The following is a 19,659-nucleotide window of genomic DNA, read 5'->3' as shown; positions in this document are numbered from 1 at the left end:
AACTTTGCACCACCGCAGTTCAAATAATGCCACCAATGTTTACTCAGTGGTATTGTGAAAGGTACAGTGGTTTGCCCATTAATGCTAGAAAAGATTGTGTTGCTTAATATCTGGACCATTAATAATTTGACCTAACATATAATGTTGCATATCTTGTCCTGCCTGTCTCAGAGATGAAAACTAGATGGTTGTTATATCACTCCTTGCAAGATTCAGCACACTGAGAGATTGATGCCCTCAGTTAAAGTGTAGGCTGCTACACAAAGCTGCTGCAGGTGCAGGTGTTTTCATTTTGAGTGTAAAGCTCCTGAAAACATGTGCAGTATCGATATGAAATCTTTGTCTTTGACACACACACACACACACACACACACACACACACGCACACACACGCACACACACGCACACACACGCACACACACACACACACACACACACTGACTTGTGTCATATATCAGCTCTGTACACCGAAACGTTCAGGTATAGGGGTGGAAAGATAAAAACATCCTAAAATCTAACCCTTATCCAACATGGAAGAAATGACCAGTACAGGATCCTTTTCTAACAATAAAAAAAGATTAACACCACACAACCACAACCCCCCCACTCTCCAGTCTCCAGCCTCACATACCTTGTGTCATAATTTGTCATTTTGCTGATAAACCATCTACAGAACATCTCCCAAGATGGCAAACAGAAACTGTTGTGCACCTTTTGTAAGTTTGACACCTGTTGATAAGAACTTGGGTTGCTACAACAGGTATTTATGGGTAGGGGGCTGGACATATAATGGACATTTATAATAGAGCAGAAACAGTGAAGATATCCTCAAACCATCAATACAAAATGGAGAAGAAGAGTGAAGGAACCTTGGCTATTATATTGCTGGCTTTAATACAAGGTGGCTCTGTTACGGCTGATGAATTTGTGGTGATAACTTAATAGTGCTGGTTACAAATGTAAGTTTAAAAGTGTCTTTTGTGACATTTATATTACGGTAACTAACAGATGCTGCTCTCTTCCTCAGGTTTTCTGGCCTCTGGTGCTGTGGAGGTCGAGCCCTCCATCAACCCTGCTGTAGTCGGGGACACAGTGACACTGTTTCTGTCTCCTCCAGCATCTCTGAAGAGTGGAAGCTGGGCACTGGGGGAGTCCCTCATCCTCACCTGGCTGGGGGAACAGCAGGCTGTCTTCCCCAGTCACAACGGCAGGGCTTTGGTCAACATCCTCACTGGAGCGCTCACTCTGAGCTCCGTCACCGTGGCCGACTCAGGAGTCTACGTGGTGCAGAGCAGTGACCCCCAGCTTAGGGCCAGCGCTTCCATCACTGTTCTGGGTAAGACTAACACACATGGCTGATATTCAAGTAACTGATTTCAGAGGTTTATCCATTAGAAACACGATAGCTGCTATAAAACATTGCATTAGAAGTGTAATCCAAGGTGAAGGTTTGGTTAGTATAGCAACAACACTGTTCCCTCTGCCTATGGAAAAGATCACATCCAACAATGTTGAATCAAATCAAGTGATAAGTTTTAGACAGTTAAAATAGCTCTGGTATAGTAGTAGGTATAGTTCTAGTGGCTCTCATGCCTCTCTTCAAGTATGATATTTTGGAATTTTCTCTACAAAAGCCTATACATATTTCTTTTTATATTTCTTTCATATTAGCAGTATTATTTGGTGAAATTTTAATAACTTTTTCAAGGATATTTCAGCAGGTGAATGCTTTCTGTCAGAATGACTTAAATCCTTATTCACCATTGCATTATATTTAACCTTATTGCTCGGTTTAAATCGGGTTGGAGCTCTGAACAAGGCCTTCTTAACCGCAGACATTGTTGAGTAAATAAACTCCATGGGGGTGTATTTCCAGCATCTAACCTGCTTGAAAAAAGCAGTTTCTGACAAGGTTCTTTCACACTAAAAACCAATACATTTTTATAATATTTATGACCAGCATAAAAATAAGGAATATGTACAAAGATGTACAGTCAACAACTAAATCTATTTTAGAGGCAACATCATAAAATAAGTGACGTAGACAGAGGCAGCAAACACGAACAAGCACAGCTAGACAAGTAGAGAGGGAGAAGGAGAGAAGAATTTGCTGATGAATTGTTTACTCCACCCTTTTCACTGAAACAGGTTCCTGGTGTGATGAAAAACATGGATTCAGACAGGACTGAGAGAAATTTCTGTTTGTGTCTTGTGATATTTGGACTGACAACTAGAAAAATTACACCCCTCACTATTTCCTGTAACAGCCTGCATGTGTTTTGGTTTTGATGCCCTTTCGCTCACATGCCCGCTGGTTAGTTTCTGTCTGTATCTGTGTCTCTCAACACCCACCTCCATCTTGTTTTTCCCTTTTGTTCCTTTTGTTCCCTCGGTTTCACAGAACCTATCTCTGCTGGGTCAGTAGCTCACAACACATCACTGCTTAGCCATACAAAATAAAATCTAAAAGAGGTTAAATTGACTATATTATTAAATCTACAACTATATGCTTCGTATATAAATATACCATCCTATATATTTTGCTAGTACCAGCCGGTGCACAGATACAGGAATCATGAGGAGGCAGTGGGGTTTTAGCATTGAGGTCATATAGTGATGGTGTATTATTCTGAGAGCTGTTTCTCATATTCTGATTCCTCCCGTATTTACTTGTAAATGGACTGCATTAGATTGTAAAGGTGTACAAAGTGGCCACAGAATAGTCCTATGGAACATTAACTTTAACATACTTTTTTGGATACTGCTCCTCCATTGTTTCCCCAAATCATGTCACGTCTCCATCTTTTTCTCACCTTCTTGTCTTCCACAGAACCCATTTCAAATATAACTCTAAAGGCAAATCAAGCTGACCTCATGGAGTTCAACAGCTCAGCAGTCGCTACATGCTCCGTCTCCTCTGGATCCTCCCTCTCTTTCCTCTGGCTGAACGGCAGCTCTGAGGTTACAGCCAGTGACAGAGTTCAGCTCACGGATGGAAACTCCACTCTCACTATAGTCAGTGTGACCCGCTATGACCAGGGACCATTCAGGTGTCATGTGTTCAATGCCGTCAGTAATGGCACCAGTGCTCCAGTAAATTTTACCATCAGCTGTGAGTAGGACAAAGTGAATTTAATCATAACTCAGGATGTGTAATCAACCAGTTCGACTACAGAGCTCTTATTTGCCTCTCTTCTTCTGTCTGACACTCTCTCTATCTCTCTCTCTCTCTCTCTCTCTCTCTCTCTCTCTGTCAGATGGCCCAGACAACATGGCTCTCACAGTGAACGGTCAGAACATGACTTCCCTCTTAGTTGGATCCAATCTGACCATGTTCTGTTCAGCACAGTCCGGTCCTCCAGCTCAGCTTCAGTGGGCTTTCAGAGGAGAGTTTGTCAACACGACAGGTCCGTTGTTGGAGCTGTACAACGTCACCGAGCATCAAAGCGGTCCATATTCCTGTCTGGCCTTCAACAGTCACACCAACATGAACAGCAATATCACCTCACACATCATCATAGCAAGTGAGTTTGTTAGTATAGTGATATCAACTTCCATATGTCTCCATTTGTTCCCTGCTTCACCCTTCCTTTGGTTTGTCTCTACAGAGTCTCCCTTCTCAGGATCTGAGCAGCAGGCAGTCAGTGGCCGGCCTTTTCCTCTGCTGCTATTGGTGGGATTCTTCTTCTCATGGCTAGGCAAGTAGTCAAATAACTTCTTGTAAATACATTATATTTTTTGTTATTCATAATCTCCAAAAATGTTTTAGGATTTATATTAAATTATCCATAGAATCCTTTACATTTTTCTCTCAGAAAATAAAAAAAACAGCATTATCCCTTTGAAATAGTGACATTTCAGAGTAGTTGTGGTCTTTAACATGATATGTATATATATATATATATATATATATATATATATATATATATATATATATAGTTAGATATGCAGCAGGGAGCAGATATAAGGTCATATCAGCTTCCTGTTGTGACATAACTGATGTAATCACTATTTCATTATTGATTAATATGAAGATTGTTTTCCCAACTATTTGTTTAGTCTGCAAAATAGAGACAAATATCACATCATAATTTCCTTAATCATAGGCTGAAAGAATCAGATAGCTTGTTGTGTTAGCAAAAGTTTTCATTTGAAAAACTTTTTGATTGGAAAAAGGTTTCAACGATTATTAAATGAATCAATTCCAATACAAACCACAGCCCCATTTTATACACTGTCTTCTTATTATGTTTAAACACCAGTCATTTGTTTTTCCAAATACATTTTGAGGGAAAAGGAATGAATGAGTTGAGTATGAAGAATTAGACATTCAGGCATACTTTTAGAGACAAAAGAAAATGGATGAATATTTTTGACATCAATGGTATTGACTGATATATATATATATATATATATATATACATATATATACATATATATTGTAAAGACATTAATAAGAATTAGTTATATACCATGACTAATAACTTAAATAACTGCTTCTCTTTCACAGATGTTTGTGGCTCATTCAGTCCATGGATGACGATGAAGTGAAATAACCTGGACAAAGTGAATGTTTGTGGATTGTCCAATAAAGCGTTCAGAGCCACTTCTACATGTGTTGGTTTAGCAAGAAAAAGAAAGTAAAATCTAAACTCCACTGTGTTTACTCTCAAACATTGAGTATGATTCCAGGTTTGGGCCCTAAACAGAGAACGTATGTGTGTTTGTGTGTGTGTGTGTGTATGTGTGTTCGTGCCCCTGATTTTTTTCCCTATAAAGCGAAATAAATTCATATATACTGTAAGCAAATTCAATTAGCATTACTGATGTCAAATATTTTGGCCTTTGCCATTGCATGTTGTAATATGTTAACTAATCAAATAATGGTTGATAAGGAACTACAGGGTGGTGAGCAGAAAATGTTTTGCACGTCCATAATCACGCACCTCAAACACAGATTGACTGTACTTCCCTGCCAAAAAACACAACTTCCTTTCATACTTAATTAAAATGCCACTGCACAAATTCTTTGCACAGTGAACTGAAAGCAGAGTTATACCTTCAGGTCTTTGTTGACCATCCGTCTACTGCATAGCACTCATGATATACTCTCATTATTTAAGTAAGATAAGTTGTTCAGACCAAAGCTGAGAGAAATCCCCTTCACCTAGCAAAGGCAGTGTTAAAAAAAAAAAAAGGAAATGTTTGTTTTTGTGACTGAGCTCTAAAGAAACATGAAAATCTTTCAATATCTGATGCCTCCAAAAAAGAAAAAAACTACTGTCTATTGAAAAGACAGCTTTGCTATAATCATTAGAGCTATTTGGCATATGTAAAGGTTTTAATGCTCATCCTCTGGACCATAATAAAAACCTTCCAATCTCTTTGTTCGTGAACAAATAAAATATTCATTGTTTGGGTCTATGGTTACATGTAAACAGAGAGAGAGATAGAGAAACACTCAGTAAAGGGACAGATGGTCTATTGACCCCTATTAAATCATGTCAGTGTTGAGATTATGGGTGCAGCTCATTACCAAATAACTCTAACAGCAAAATTGTCTGATGGAAAGCCAAAGACATATTCAAAAGGAGTTTAATTTCATGTTATGCCTGATTTACTTTTACTGTTTTTCTCAGTTTCCCGATGTTTATTTTATTTAAGCTCACAGTACCTTTTGCTTCAGAGAACACAAGAACACAAGCTCAGCATCATTTGTCAAGTGTGGGTGATTCCACAGAATAGGTTTTTGATCTGTGGAACCTGCAAGTCATGCAGTCCACTTACAAAATATCCCTGTGCCTTACACTGGTCGGTTAGACGTTGCAGAACAACAGCGGTTTACAGTAAATGGACACTCCTAGGTGTGTACCAGTAAAACCTCAGAGTGGACCAGGGCAAAACAAGGTGTGGCCAGGAAAAGGTGTGTGAGGTGACATGGTGATGGTAAAGTAGGGGTAAGCAAGCATTTGCATTTGCACCTGGCGAACAGAAATCTGGAGAGATGCAGAGCAAATATTTGCAGATCAGAAGGCGGCTGTGACTATACAACATCTCAAGACTTGAATTTAGCCAGAGAGAAGTCCATTTAGCTGAGGAGGACATTTCTAACCAAGAAGAAAAAACAGTGAAAAGAAGAACAGAATGGGGCATCTAGTGGCGTTTCTACTGATCCTGGTCACGGTAGCCTTTGCACCAGGTAAGGCTGAATTATATTAAACTTGAATTCATTTTACTTTTTTTTATTAGATCTAATCTCAGTTCAGATATTGAGAGCCTCAAACAGTGTTTTTATCAGTACTTTTATGAATATTTGTGTGTGGGTTATAACTACATTTCAGGATGACTGAATACATTTTCTGTTCCTTGCTTTTCTGTTTCTAGATTATGTGTGCAGCCAGAGTCTAAGTGCCTCAGAGAACCCCGTACCCGTGGGCAGCAGTGTCACACTATATAGCCAGGCCACCAACATTACAGGAGCATGGCTGTTCAACAACAACATCATTGTGCTGATAAACCAAGGAAATGTTATCATAAGTAATGTTTGGCGTGACAGAGTTACATTCAATTCAACCAGTTTATCATTGACTATAAAGTCACTAAAGCTGGAAGACTCTGGCGAGTACGCATTACAGGCAGTGAATGCTTTTTATGCTCAGCTAACACTGTCAGTCCAAGGTGAGGACCAGTTTATCACTTCTCATTTTTACTACCTCATATACATTCTACAAATGCTTTTTTAAAATAAAATGCAATCTAAACAAAAAACTGTTAACATGCAAAATATAACAAAAAGCAGATAAAATATTCCAGTGTGTACTTCTACGTTGGCAAAGTGTTGATTTGCAAGACAAAAGAATAGAGCAGTGTGGGAGTCTGTAGCTATTACAGACACAGATGGATAGCTAGGATCTCAAGTAGCTCTCAGGTCTCAAATTGGATATTTTGACTGAAAATATTCAATATGATAAAACCTTTATTCTACTCATTTTCATAAAAATACCAATCATAAATCAAACCCAAATAAATAAGTAATTACTGTCGCAGAAAGTTCTCAAAGTCCAAATCAAATTTTACTCACTTGAACAACACATAAGCTTTAAAATGAGTTTACAGCTAGTAGCTGTCTAAAGCTGTTTAGGTGCAGCAGTTTTTTAAGCTCAGTGCTAATGTAAGCATGCTAACAAGCTCAGACAGCACTAGACACAAAGTAAAGCCGAGGCTGATCAGAATGTCTTTAGGTGTTTTGTCATAAATAAAATGTTGGACAAATTATAGTTTTTTCCTGTTGACGGCACTAGATTGAATCTTAAGCTATCAAAATGATTAAAATATATCCTTAGGGAGATATTAATGTGCGCTGCAATCCCACATTGCAATAAAACCTAACAAAGAGCTTGCTATTTCCCTCTCTGCAGTGCCTATTTCAAACGTCACCCTGAGGGCAAAAGCAACCTCACTGGTGGAGTTCAACGACACAGCAGTTTTCATGTGCTCTGTGTCCAGTGGCTCGTCCCTGTCTTATGTTTGGATGAAGGGTCACGATGTGCTCACAGCCGGTGGGGAAGTAGAGCTCAGCAATGGAAACGCCACTCTCACCATACTCAACGTGACCCGCTATGACGAGGGGCCATTCAAGTGCAATGTGTCCAATGGTGTCAGCTATGATATCAGCCCTCCTGTATATCTGAACATCAGCTGTGAGTTTTAACTAAAGAAAGATTACATTATATATATATACTGTATATATATATATATGTAGGCCCAAAAACATTAACCCCTATAACAATTTCCCTCTCGTCGTATCATCAGATGGTCCAAGTAACACAACGATGATGATCGTGCCCATGGTATCGCACTACATCTACAGAACAGGGTCGAATATCACACTGTCATGCTCAGCGATGTCCAGCCCTCCAGCGATGATCAAGTGGATGGTTAATGGGGTGTACATGAATGAATATGGCTCACACATTCAGCTGGTGAACGTTACAGAGAGCAACTCGGGAAATTACAAGTGTGTGCTTCACAACACAGTCACATCCAGGTTCAGCAGCACAAGTACAATGCTGTGGATTTTAGGTAAGTTTGGATTTGTTATATTTCAGGGGGTACCTCTTTTTTTTTTAAAGCAAAAACATATTCTTTTAATGAAAAAGTTTGGTATTTTAGGGTTCAGGATTTTTGCTTTTTTGCTGGAAGTTAGATTAGAGGATTGATACCACTCTCATATTTGTCCTGTCACTATGGAGTTGGAAGATGAGAAAATCTGCCAACCAGCACCTATAAATCTCTCAGTAGCATGTGGTATCTGATTTGTTTAATCCATGCAAAAATTGTAGGGATAAGCAAAGAATTGTGGTTTACGTCCATGACTCAGCCAGGAATCCAGCAGAGACTCGTTCTTCTTTGTAGGTAATAAACAGAGGAGATAATATGTGGTAATGGGTGAAGTAAAGAGGTGCTGGTAGGTGGAGTTTGTTATCTTGACAGGCTGGCTCAGACTTTATGCCAAGCTAAGATAACCAGCTGTTGCTTGTGGATGTCACCTTTTATTTAATGGACAGATATGAGAATGGTATCAGTCTTCTCATCTAACCATCTGCAACACGGGAATTAAGCATAAATCCCAAAATGTCAAACCCTTCCTTCAGATTTTCCAGTGGCATATGTCATATTGACTGAGCCCACATACAAAACATGTGTGAATTTAAATTACTCTATTCCCTTCTCCGCCCCTAGATCCACTCGAGACAGTCGAGGTGAATCATACCGGTGGACCAGCGATACTTGATCAGCCGTTCGCTCTGCATTGTGCAGTGAATGGATCTGTTTACAGAATTCAATGGTGGAGGAATGGGCATCTTATTTCCCCTAACGACACAATAGTCTTTGACATGAATAACAGGACACTGATTTTCAACCCAGTCCAACAATCAGATAACGGAGATTACCAGTGTCAGGCTTTTAATGCTGTGAGCAACATGACCAGCAGCCCCTACAATGTTGAAGTGAACTGTAAGTATTTTATTTTCTGTCATCATCACTTACTAAGGATGGATTAGATGAGACAGCAAATGTGGCCACATCTAATACCTGCTGAAGTGACATAAATATTTGCTTGTTGGTGTCAGATTATCCATTGGGAAAAACAGTCATGTGAACATGTTTTCAGTGAAGGTGATTTAAGGTAATATCCATTGTGTTTAGATGGACCAAAGATGCCAACTATCACAGGACCAACTGTGGTGAAGACAGGATACAGCGTCACATTCAGCTGCTACGCATCATCACACCCTCCCAGTCACTACAGATGGTACTTCAATCATTACGTAGTGGCTAATACATCTGAGTATGTAACACCTCCTCTTACCAAAAATATGAGTGGGACATACACCTGCAAAGCCTACAACAACGTCACTGGACAAAACAAGACTGCATACACGATGCTTACTGTTGTTGGTGAGACTTGAGTGGCTATTTTTTTTGTTTTTGTAAAAAAAGAAAAGAAAAAAAAGAAAAATGCCCTACTTACAGGGAGGAAAGGTGGCTCAGGAGAGGACTTACATCATTTTTGTTTTGTTTCAGACCCAATAAAACATGTCCGTGTAGAAGCACCAATGAAAACTCCCATAGAAGGTCATCAATATATGCTACATTGCAACATGACCGGACTTGCTGAGCATATTTACTGGATGAAGAATGATATGAAACTGCAGGAAGACAACACAACTGTTTTCTCTATGCACAACAAGACAGTCACATTCCACCCACTTAAACGCTATGATACTGGAAACTACAGCTGTAAGGCTATGAATGCTGTTGGAAACATGACCAGCGCTCCTTACCAGCTCCTTGTGAACTGTGAGTATAACTTTTAAAGGATTTGTGTTACTGTAGGTGACACATTTCCATAACTGACAGTTTTACATATTGTAGTGGAGTGCATCATACTGAGTTATTTAAAGGCCAAGAATTTAAGTTGCTGATGTACAATGCAATAAGAGCCTAATATTTCCTTTGCTGTTGCAGTTGGACCAGAAACCCCTGACATTGATGGACCACAGTTTGCTGAGACAGGCAAATCCGTGACCTTCCACTGTTCTGCCATGTCATATCCTCCCAGTCATTTCAGCTGGTGGTTCAATGGCACCAAGGTGGCCAATACTTCAGTGTTTACAACTGGCCTTTTGACTTTAAACATGAGCGGAGAATACACCTGTATGGCATACAATAATGAGACAGGAAAGAACAGCACTAATTCCAAGATGCTCACAGTTGTTGGTAAGAAAACTGAAGTATGGGGAGGATTAAGCTGAGACGTTAGCAAATTTTAACACTAGTCATGTGACTGTGTAACTGACCTTACCTATTTGACTCATTGTTTTGTGTCTACAGAGGCCATAAAGTCAGTGATGATCAAAAACTACACAGTTCCAATAAACTCTGAAAACTTCACTCTCATCTGTGAAGTCGTTGGGCCGTATGACATGATCTACTGGAAGAAGGACAACATGCTCCTCAACATGAACACCTCTTACCCAGACATGTATTCACACATGCGCTACCACATTGAAAACAACATGCTGCACTTCACTCCAGTGACACTGCACAGTGAGGGGACGTATCACTGTTCCGCCGTCAATAGGGCTGCTGTACATTCAAGCCCCCAATACATGCTCCTGGTGATGTGTGAGTATTGTAGGAAACAATGGAAATAGTTTTGTGACAACAAAACCAAACTCATTTTGTTGTGGCTGGTTTAAATAAAAGCAATGATTTAAAGTTATCCTTTAATTACTGTGTAAATACCAGTAACATTTAGGGTACCAGAAAATATTTCTGGGCATCTACACGTAAAAGGCAAGAAGTACAGAAAAACAAGTCGTAAAAAACACATTATTTTATAGCTTTGTACTTAAAAGCATAAACACAACCTGTAAAACTATAACCTATTTAAATGTCACAGCTTTTAAGGCTTTTAAAATATTCGATTTAAAAATATTTTCCACAATGCAAATATAGAAATAATTGTGAATAATTCTGTGATAAAAGTGAATGAATGTGTAATATTTACCATAGTAATAATTATGATGCATGGTTTTGACTGGGATGAGTTTTGGAAATCTGCTGCTCAGAATATTGATGGGTTTATACTTGTAAATGTGAATGTTATAATATATAATATTCATCATGTTTCTGAACATGATTCTGACCAGCTCTCTCTGTGTGTTTGTAGATGGCCCTCTGCGTGTGGATATCACTGGTCCAGATTCAGTAAAACCAGGTGACAGTGTGTCCCTGTCCTGCACGGCTGATTCTCGACCAGAGTGTGACTTCTACTGGTTCTTCGATAATATGTCATCAGTGGTTATAAGGACTGGCTCTGTTATTACTTTCCCTGCAACAATAGAGAATGAGGGGAACTACACATGTAAAGCGATGAACCCTGTGACCAACATCACAATGTACAAGACTAGAGCCTTTACTCTCAGTGAGTCTTACATCTTCTCTCCTTATTTTTGATGTCGTTTTTACACTGTCGCAAAAGTGCAAAAGGGACAAAAGTCCTTTTGTTGGTTCAACTGCAGAATTACAACTACGACATACATTTCTCTTTGTTTCTCACTATGTCCTTCCCTCTCTGCCTCTCAGATCACGCCTCTGCCAACCACTTCCCACCCCAAGGCGGGCTGATGTTGATGGGTGCGTTTGCTTTGTTTGTCCCTATGATGTTCAACTGAGTCCAGAGGGAAAGGCCTCTTGCGCCCCCTACAGTCTTTATCAAACAATCTTACTGTTAAACAAATGGGAATATATTCAATATTATTAATGTAATATTCACACTGACACTGTAAGTGCAAATTATCTTATTATAGCAATGTCTGCTTTGGTTTTTTTTATGTTAAATGTTATCTTTATTAGCAAGGAAAAATAGCTTGGTTGGTGTAGTTTTTCAAATTCTTCAATACACTTACATAGTTTAACAAACAAGCATCTTCTTCTAATACACCTCCATTCTCGTAGATACAAGTTGTAATTCTTCAATCTGAACAACTGTAGCTTTTTATGTTATATGTGATAATATTAAAACTGTAAGAAAAAATATGTTTTATCACACTTTGATTCACTGTATTTATTTATTAATCAATAAAAAAAATGAACATATTCAATCTTTTGTAGGTATTTTATTGTGGAGGATACAGTAAGTGTTTGTAGTGATTAAAAAGTTACAAATAAACACTTGAGCTGTTTAAAAAAAAAGCAGAACTTGTATACAAAGAAATATGCATGGCAGTGATCATTACCAAAAACATTGATATATAAAGATATATATAAGGATAGACAGTATATAAGAAGGGCTTCTTAGTGTTGTTCATATGGGGACACTGGGACTGAACTTCATGGTCTTACCACGTTTCTTCTCTCTGGAAAACTGCCTGCACTTCTTCAGATTCTTATTTTTTTCCCTCTTGCACAATGTTTCAAATTGTGATTTAGATAATTTCCCTACAGATAAAGCAGAAAACAGGTTAAGTTCACTGTCCAAAATGTTTTAAAATCAGCAATTAACACTTTTGAAGTAAATTTTAATTTATACATTTTTAATCACCTCTCAATTTAGTGAGGAGAAAATACTGAATGCAAATCTTTTCTTATCCATGATCTCCCTTATTACTGGCTCTTAGACTTCATTATTTTATAAACCGCAAAAACTATAAGTAACTCACATTTTCTATGTTTGCCACTCTGTCTGGCAAACTGCTGACAATGGCAACCCATAGCCGCCGCATCTCTTCTCTTTCCTGGGTGACCCAGATATACAAGGACAAAAGAGTTAGGAAAATGCAATCCACAAATACTGAGGCTCTGATTACATATTAACTGATGAGATACCAACTACATGTGTAGTACAGTGTATTATTCACTTTATGCCCTGGGTGATAACACTTATTTCACCTTTGCAGTTGCACAGCCTGTTGTGCTGTCTTGGAGTGTTGACTGGATGAACAGTTGTCAGTGGTTTTCCAACAGTGGAGGCTGCAACAAAATTGATATTAAACTTAAAATTCATTGAAAATTAGATTAATAGTAATAATTAAATAATCAAATGCAATAATACAATAAATATCAATGGTGTTTGTAAAAAAATATGTTTTGAACATTAATCTCACATACCATCGGTGAATGCACTGACAGTCAAAGATTGTTTGTGTGTCTCAGGAACACCTTTGGGGAAAAAAATCACAGTATAAAATCCACTAAATGCAAAGAAAGTTACTTTTACAACTCACATAAAATATTATTCTGATCAAGTATTCAATACCTTGGCTGTGTTCAGTGAACATTAGCAGCATAAGAACCAACAGCAGAAGCATTCTTGATCCCATGATGCTGGAGTAAAGCCTGTACAATATAGTATGTCCAGTCAAAGAAGTTCAGTGTGTGCACTAACTTCAGCCCCAGTGAGGGAATGAAATGATTGTTGTCGTGGCTCTTTATAAAGGTTGGTGTCGTTCTGGCTCATTTGTCATCTGCGTGTTATTTGAAGCATGTCTTGCACAACCAGCACCTTTTCAATGGGTTGTTTTGAATAAAAGGAAAGATGGACCTTTGCCAATAAGCCTTTGAGTAATCGTGAGAAGGTGAACAGACCCACATCAGACCCTTGAGTGCAACTTTTCCTACAGGGTCTTGTTATTATATGAGTAGCATATGGTTAAATGTGTCACACACACATTTCTATACACACACAAGTTCTGTGCTTTTTTCTTACTGATCCCAGCTGAGATCAAATTATCTGTTCCATTCTTTAAACAACCTCTTTAAACAACATGCGAGGAAAGTGAGAAGTAAAAAGGATATTTATGTTGATCTGTCTGTGGTTATGTACAAAATATTTTCCATGGTGAAAGCACTTCATGCTTTCAAGATCAATCACAATTATTTTCAGCCCTGCTGAAACCACTGTAACTGATATGCCCCTAACCGTTATGTAAGATAATGTTTGTTATTATTCAGGCAACAGCCAGAATTGTAGGTATGAGGTATTGTACTATGCCTAATAACTGTTGGTCGAGGTGACAGTCTTGTACTAACATTGTTGAAACTGGATTTAGCGGAAAGCAAAGCTAGACTTGTTGCCCCTTCTCTAGTTTCAGAAATGCAGCTCTCTGCCTTTAGCCATTGTCTAATAGTGGAAAAAAAACAGTCAACCAAACGCAATTAATCTTTTGTGGACATAATCTGTGTATATGTACTCTAGATGAACCTAGTAGTCTTTGACGAATAAAAATGTAGCACTGTTTCAGTGATATTAAATCATCATCAGCACGCACATCTGATCAATCAGTCAAGGGATACTGAAACCATTTTGTCTTTGTGTTTAATGCATTCTTTCATCACTTACACAATCAGACACCCTGAAACATAATTCAGAGGAATATTAGGGTGAAGTAAAATGTTTTAGATTTAGCCTAATGGGCCATTATGTCACACACAAGATTGAACCTGAAGCACAAGCAACTGTAGATGTATCAATATGACTTTACAACCTGCTCAAACATACCCATGTTTAACTAAACACGGCCTCTCACATCAAAAATCTGTTGCTATTACATTGGGTGAAGCAAAAAGGTACAAGGACAATAATGAAGTAACATGTGACATGATAAGCAAGTAGACAGTAATGGTCAATGACACATTTGGTCATTCAAAGTAAAATGTACAAAAGACATATGACATCACAAAAGAGTAAATAAAGCTATTGACAAATAAACGGAACTTAGTGAAACTGAGAAACCAAAATGACAAATTACAGGAATTTCTCTGTCAGGGCAATTCTTGTATCTTGTTATTTATTTATTTAATTTTTTTTTTTCTAATCAGTCATGTCCTGGCATGTGAAGAGCCACAGTCTCGCACCCTTTACCAGATAAATCCTGTTCCAGTAGCCTGAGTCGGACAGTATATTTTGCCATAGAAGGTTTGTTCTAAAAAGCAGGTGTCTGTCCATATTCTAAGGTCAATCAAGCTGCTTTGATAGACTCACAAGAGCTGTAGCTGCACAGCACACACAGCACACAGTTATAAATAAAGGTTTAAATAAAGTGCAGCAACTAATGTTTTAACCTACAGCATGTCTTTGTTAGAGTAAAAAGTTACTGCATCTTTTTAAAAGCTTTATTCATAACCACTGGACATCTGGATTTATTTACATATTACAGATATCATCCCTTCATTGTCCTGACTGTTGACGCACAGAGCTCCCCTTATCATATTCAACCCTTGTATCAAGTGGCGTACAAATGAAATAATCCTTCGGTTGAAAAAATCTTTTAGAGGCGAAAGCTAGTGGAACAGATGTTTATGTGGGAATTGAAGGAGGACTTTGTCTCTCTATAGTACAGCACATTTAATTTCTGACTGCATCATAAACACCAAAAACTTTACGGTTCCATTACCTGTAACAGTGGTCACCAACCCTGGCCATGGAGAGGACTTGCACAAATAGTTTGAGCAGCCCTTAGACCTTACTAATTGATTCTATCCATCATTCAAGGTCTTAAAAAGATGAGTGCGATGCTCTCTGGAAACAGGGGCGAGGACCACTGCGGTAGTGTAAGTTTGTGCCCTGGTTGCTCAGTTCTCTGCAGGTTTATCTAACATGGACTTGAGATGAGCGTGCAGGGGTTCACACACAGCCTGGTAGCCCTGGGGAGTCAGGTGGAGGTAGTCGTACATGTCCTGGTGGGAGATGCTACCATTGGAGTGGACAAAGCCAGGGTCCACACTGAGGAAAGAGGCGTGGGGGAGGGACGATACGGCCTCCTGGACCAGCATGTTCACATTGGCATTTCGCTCCCGCAGAGGGTTTGGCAATTTACCTCTGGGCAGTAATCCCTGGAAAATAAATGAATGTATGCTATTGTTAAAAAGAGGGAAAACTCTCATGCATTTTTGTAATATTTTTACAATAAGAAGTACCAATATAAAAACTAAACAAATGTTTCCCAAAATGGAAATTAGATGCACTCCAAACTCCACTGAAGTTTGTAACCCTCTCCCAAACAAATGCTGCTTTTTTTATTTTTGTATGTAAAGTATTGCTCACATCCAAACATATAATTTAAGTGTTTTTAAAAAACACTGGTTCCAAATTCTTTTAAGTCTGTATTAGTCAGGTGCATCCATGAGCAATGAAACAGGGTTTTCTTGTGGTAATCATTCCTCTCGTTCATTCTGGCCATTAAAAGATCCATTTCTAATGTTCTTCCAATGTATAATAAGAAACAATCCTTGTTCTGAGCAGAAGTACACTCTGAAGTTAATATGAGGTTTCAACAGTGTGAGTTAAAGAAATCATGCAAGTATCTTAAATAGCTACAGTGATTTTTCTTACTGTCCTTCTACTGCAGCATTTTCAACAGACATGCAGATTAGTAAATTAACACTTCCGGATGTATCTGGAATGTATCAGAGAAAACCTACAAGTACAAGCGTGCGGGCATGAGGGAGCTTGTTCTTGATGACTTGGATGATAGCCATGATGCCTCCACAGATCTGTTCTGCTGTGTGCCCATGATTGTTGGTGCCAACCCACAGCACTACAACCTACAACAACAAAAGAGGAAAGATTATAGGACTGAGCAGATGTCATTGATAGTTCCCGGCCAATGTACCTGGAATTAGGATCTCAGCACAAAGTTGAGCACAATGAGTCTACTGTGTGAACAAACAAGCATGATCATGTTCTCTATTTTTGGCAGTGTTTTGTACCTTTGGGCTGATGTTATCCAGTTCACCGTTGCTCAGTCTCCAAAGCACATGTTGTGTTGCATCACCACCCACCCCAAAATTAAGGGCATGGAGAGGAGAGAACAGTTGCCTCCATATCTGCAGAGAAACCACAATATGTCCACATGTTGAACACAATTTGAAGGTGTACACAGTGTGTCAAACACTGTGTACAGAGCAGACCCATATAGGAATGTGATCTATGTTTTACCCCAAACTGGTGCATGAGCTGAATAAGAGAGTCTCCAACAAACAGGACATCAGGTTCTTTATCCTTGCTGTCAGACACAAAGCGGTTGTGCTACATAGGGGAAAAAAGGAAAAACAAATGTGAAGATTTTTCAATTTCCAATATCAAACATCACCCGATATGCAGCATCAAAGGCAACTCTTAAAGGTGAAGCATGTCAGTCAATGGAGGGGTCAATCAACAAAAAAATAATCAGCAACTATTTTCATAATTGATTAATACTATTTTTTATCCAAATATTTGCTAGCTCCATCTTCTGAAATGTGTCATATATGATAAATAACAAACTGAATAACTTTGGATTCTGGACTTTTGGTTATATGAGCAATTTGAGTACATCTCTTTGGGCCTTGGGAAAGTATAACATGCATTTTTCACAATTTTCTTATGTTTTAAGAACAAGTGCTTAATCAAGAAAATAATCAATAGATTAATTGATAATGGAAATAACCATTAATTGCAGTCCTAAAACGATACTTTTGATATGGTTCATGAGAAATGGAGACACACATACAAAAAATGTCTTTTGTATTTGGTATATTATTGTATATATTCAGATATGGAAATTGGAAGATATTATATAGTGGGGGTAATTGAAACATAGATTCATCTATGGAACATCAAATAATGCGAAAGATGCCTCTCACAGGTTTGCAGAGTCGAAAGTGACATATGCAAATGTCTTGATTTGTCATACCAACTGTTTAAAAGCCAAAGATATTAATTTTAATGTGATATATGTCAAAGAAAAGCTGCAGAAGCTGGAATAAGAAAATGTTTGACATTTTTTAACCAGTCTTGCTTGAAAAATGTCTGACACCATAAATCAATAATCAAAATAGTTTCAGATTATTATAAGATCATTCCAGCTCTACTACTCTACAGTTATGTCTCATAAAAATAAATCAACTGTAATTATTTATCTTTGTTGTTTCTGACTACTGTTTTGAGAAAAATGCTGTTATCATATTAGCAACATGCTATAAATTATGTCAGACTTGGACAATTTTCAACTATGCTAGCTCCCTTAAACTCACATCTCATAAAACTAATCATTAGCAACAATGCAGGCTGGGAAACCTGACAAATCATGGCTGTGTTACGTTGTAGCTATGTAAAGTCCAAGGAAGAAATAGTAGAAAACTCATAACAATAATGATAATTTCACACACCAGAGACATCCATCGTCCATCTCCCTGGTTGTCCACACAGGGAGTGGGTGTGGCGGCTGGATTTGGGTCTTCAGCACTCATGACTTGACTCTGTCTGTGTTGGAAAGCAGTCACGCAGGGGCTTTGGTACTTTTTAGAACGGAAACAAACCGATAAATCTATATCCTATAGCTATAATTCCTTGCTAAAGCTATGGAGGTTGGTAGAATTAGCCACAATAGCTAGCCTACTTGCTGGAAACACAAGACAGATGTAGTTTAGCAGAGATATAACGGTCACACCCTGGTTGGTATTAAAGTTAAATCATGCAAGCCTGTATTGTGCAAAAGGGGAGAAGGTAGCGCTTTACACAACAGTTACATTTATATTACTGAACATAGGCTACCAGTAAATCAAAATATCGTCAACCCCCAGTTCAGTTTCAGGAAGTAAATTTTCACTACAGTTGCATGTACCATTATCCTCCATGGGCAATGACATTTATGTTTTCATGTATTTTAGTATAATGGGACACTTGATTATTACTATGTGTTTTGTAATGAGTTTTAGAGCATACGATACGAATAAATGATAAGTAAAGAATTTCTCGTGTGAAGAGGAATAAAAAAGATGAAACGATTTTACCTCCTCGTCTCTGTAAATGGATTCGCCCTGCTCGTTTGTGTTCATGGGAGTTAGTGCTGCGTAAAGAAGTCTGCGTCGAGTGTAGCCATTTTGGACGGTTTTCCGCGTGATTTAGCTATTTTTTTTAATTGGGTGGGTTATAATTTGGGCACCTTTTTGTGTTTACGCCTAGGAGAAGTTTGCCTGTATTATTTGAGAAGGGAGGGAGCTGAGGTGATGTTACCATGTGAGGTGAAAGGAACAGGTACATGCAGGTGTAATAAATGGTAAACTGGAACACTCACTGAGCACTTTATTAGGAACACCTGTACACGCTTATTTATAAAATTATGCAATCAGCCTATCATGTGGCTGCAGCGCAGTGCATACAAAAATGCAGATACAAGTTAGGAGCGTCATTTAATGTTCATACAACACATCAGAATCAGAAAAAAATACATCTTCGTGACTTTGACTATGGTATGATTGTTGGGGTATTTCTGAAACTACTCATCTTTTGAGATTTTTACTCACAACTGCCTCTAGAGTTTACTCAAAATGGTGTAAAAAAACAAACAAACAAATAACATCCAGTGAGAGGTTGTTTGGCGGGCAAACACACAATTAATTAATTTTCCAAATTGCATAGATAGATAGATTAATTGATTCTAGGCTCAGACTGCTACTTTTTGTCCGTCAAATCTGGCAACACTGTCATCGGCATGTTGCTAAGCAACGACAGATTTACATTCGGCAAAAACGACTGCGGACAAGTTCGGTAAGCAGCGTTATTTTAGTAAGTTTACGTTTGCATAAAATTTTTAGATGTAGTATTTG

General features: G+C 38.3%; 4 protein-coding genes across 4 annotated transcripts; 2 read left to right on the top strand and 2 right to left on the bottom strand.

Annotated features, from left to right (window-relative positions):
* Positions 1-832: 832 nt before the first annotated feature.
* On the top strand, positions 833-5,384 carry LOC147818943 (cell adhesion molecule CEACAM1-like). The gene is made up of 6 exons (XM_087174871.1): positions 833-901; positions 1,028-1,336; positions 2,831-3,112; positions 3,258-3,524; positions 3,609-3,698; positions 4,511-5,384. Exons 1-6 carry the CDS (start codon positions 847-849, stop codon positions 4,549-4,551), a joined length of 1,044 nt encoding a protein of 347 aa, XP_087030997.1. The 5' UTR covers positions 833-846; the 3' UTR covers positions 4,552-5,384.
* Positions 5,385-5,966: 582 nt separating this feature from the next.
* Positions 5,967-12,173, top strand: ceacam1 (CEA cell adhesion molecule 1). Its single transcript, XM_023409375.2, has 11 exons — positions 5,967-6,199; positions 6,385-6,678; positions 7,419-7,700; positions 7,813-8,082; positions 8,743-9,018; positions 9,211-9,462; positions 9,589-9,864; positions 10,033-10,284; positions 10,399-10,692; positions 11,240-11,494; positions 11,656-12,173. The coding sequence occupies exons 1-11, from the start codon at positions 6,145-6,147 to the stop codon at positions 11,742-11,744; spliced, it is 2,595 nt and encodes an 864-aa protein (XP_023265143.2). The 5' UTR covers positions 5,967-6,144; the 3' UTR covers positions 11,745-12,173.
* Positions 12,169-13,476, bottom strand: LOC147818942 (uncharacterized). Its single transcript, XM_087174872.1, has 5 exons — positions 13,328-13,476; positions 13,180-13,230; positions 12,961-13,041; positions 12,732-12,806; positions 12,169-12,510 (listed from the first exon to the last, which is right to left on the bottom strand). Exons 1-5 carry the CDS (start codon positions 13,389-13,391, stop codon positions 12,377-12,379), a joined length of 405 nt encoding a protein of 134 aa, XP_087030998.1. The 5' UTR covers positions 13,392-13,476; the 3' UTR covers positions 12,169-12,376.
* An 893-nt stretch (positions 13,477-14,369) lies between these two features.
* pafah1b3 (platelet-activating factor acetylhydrolase, isoform Ib, gamma subunit) lies at positions 14,370-18,651 on the bottom strand. The gene is made up of 5 exons (XM_023409388.2): positions 18,220-18,651; positions 17,009-17,098; positions 16,780-16,896; positions 16,492-16,614; positions 14,370-15,903 (listed from the first exon to the last, which is right to left on the bottom strand). The coding sequence occupies exons 1-5, from the start codon at positions 18,298-18,300 to the stop codon at positions 15,643-15,645; spliced, it is 672 nt and encodes a 223-aa protein (XP_023265156.1). The 5' UTR covers positions 18,301-18,651; the 3' UTR covers positions 14,370-15,642.
* Positions 18,652-19,659: the final 1,008 nt, after the last annotated feature.

This window comes from Seriola lalandi, unplaced genomic scaffold (genome assembly GCF_002814215.2).
Source record: "Seriola lalandi dorsalis isolate HSWRI2012SDOR001 ecotype SW California unplaced genomic scaffold, Sedor1 jcf7180002054390, whole genome shotgun sequence".
In the NCBI taxonomy this organism is placed as follows: Eukaryota; Metazoa; Chordata; class Actinopteri; order Carangiformes; family Carangidae; genus Seriola; species Seriola lalandi.
Note: the sequence above shows the minus strand (reverse complement) of the source record. Positions and strands in the feature narration are given on the sequence as shown.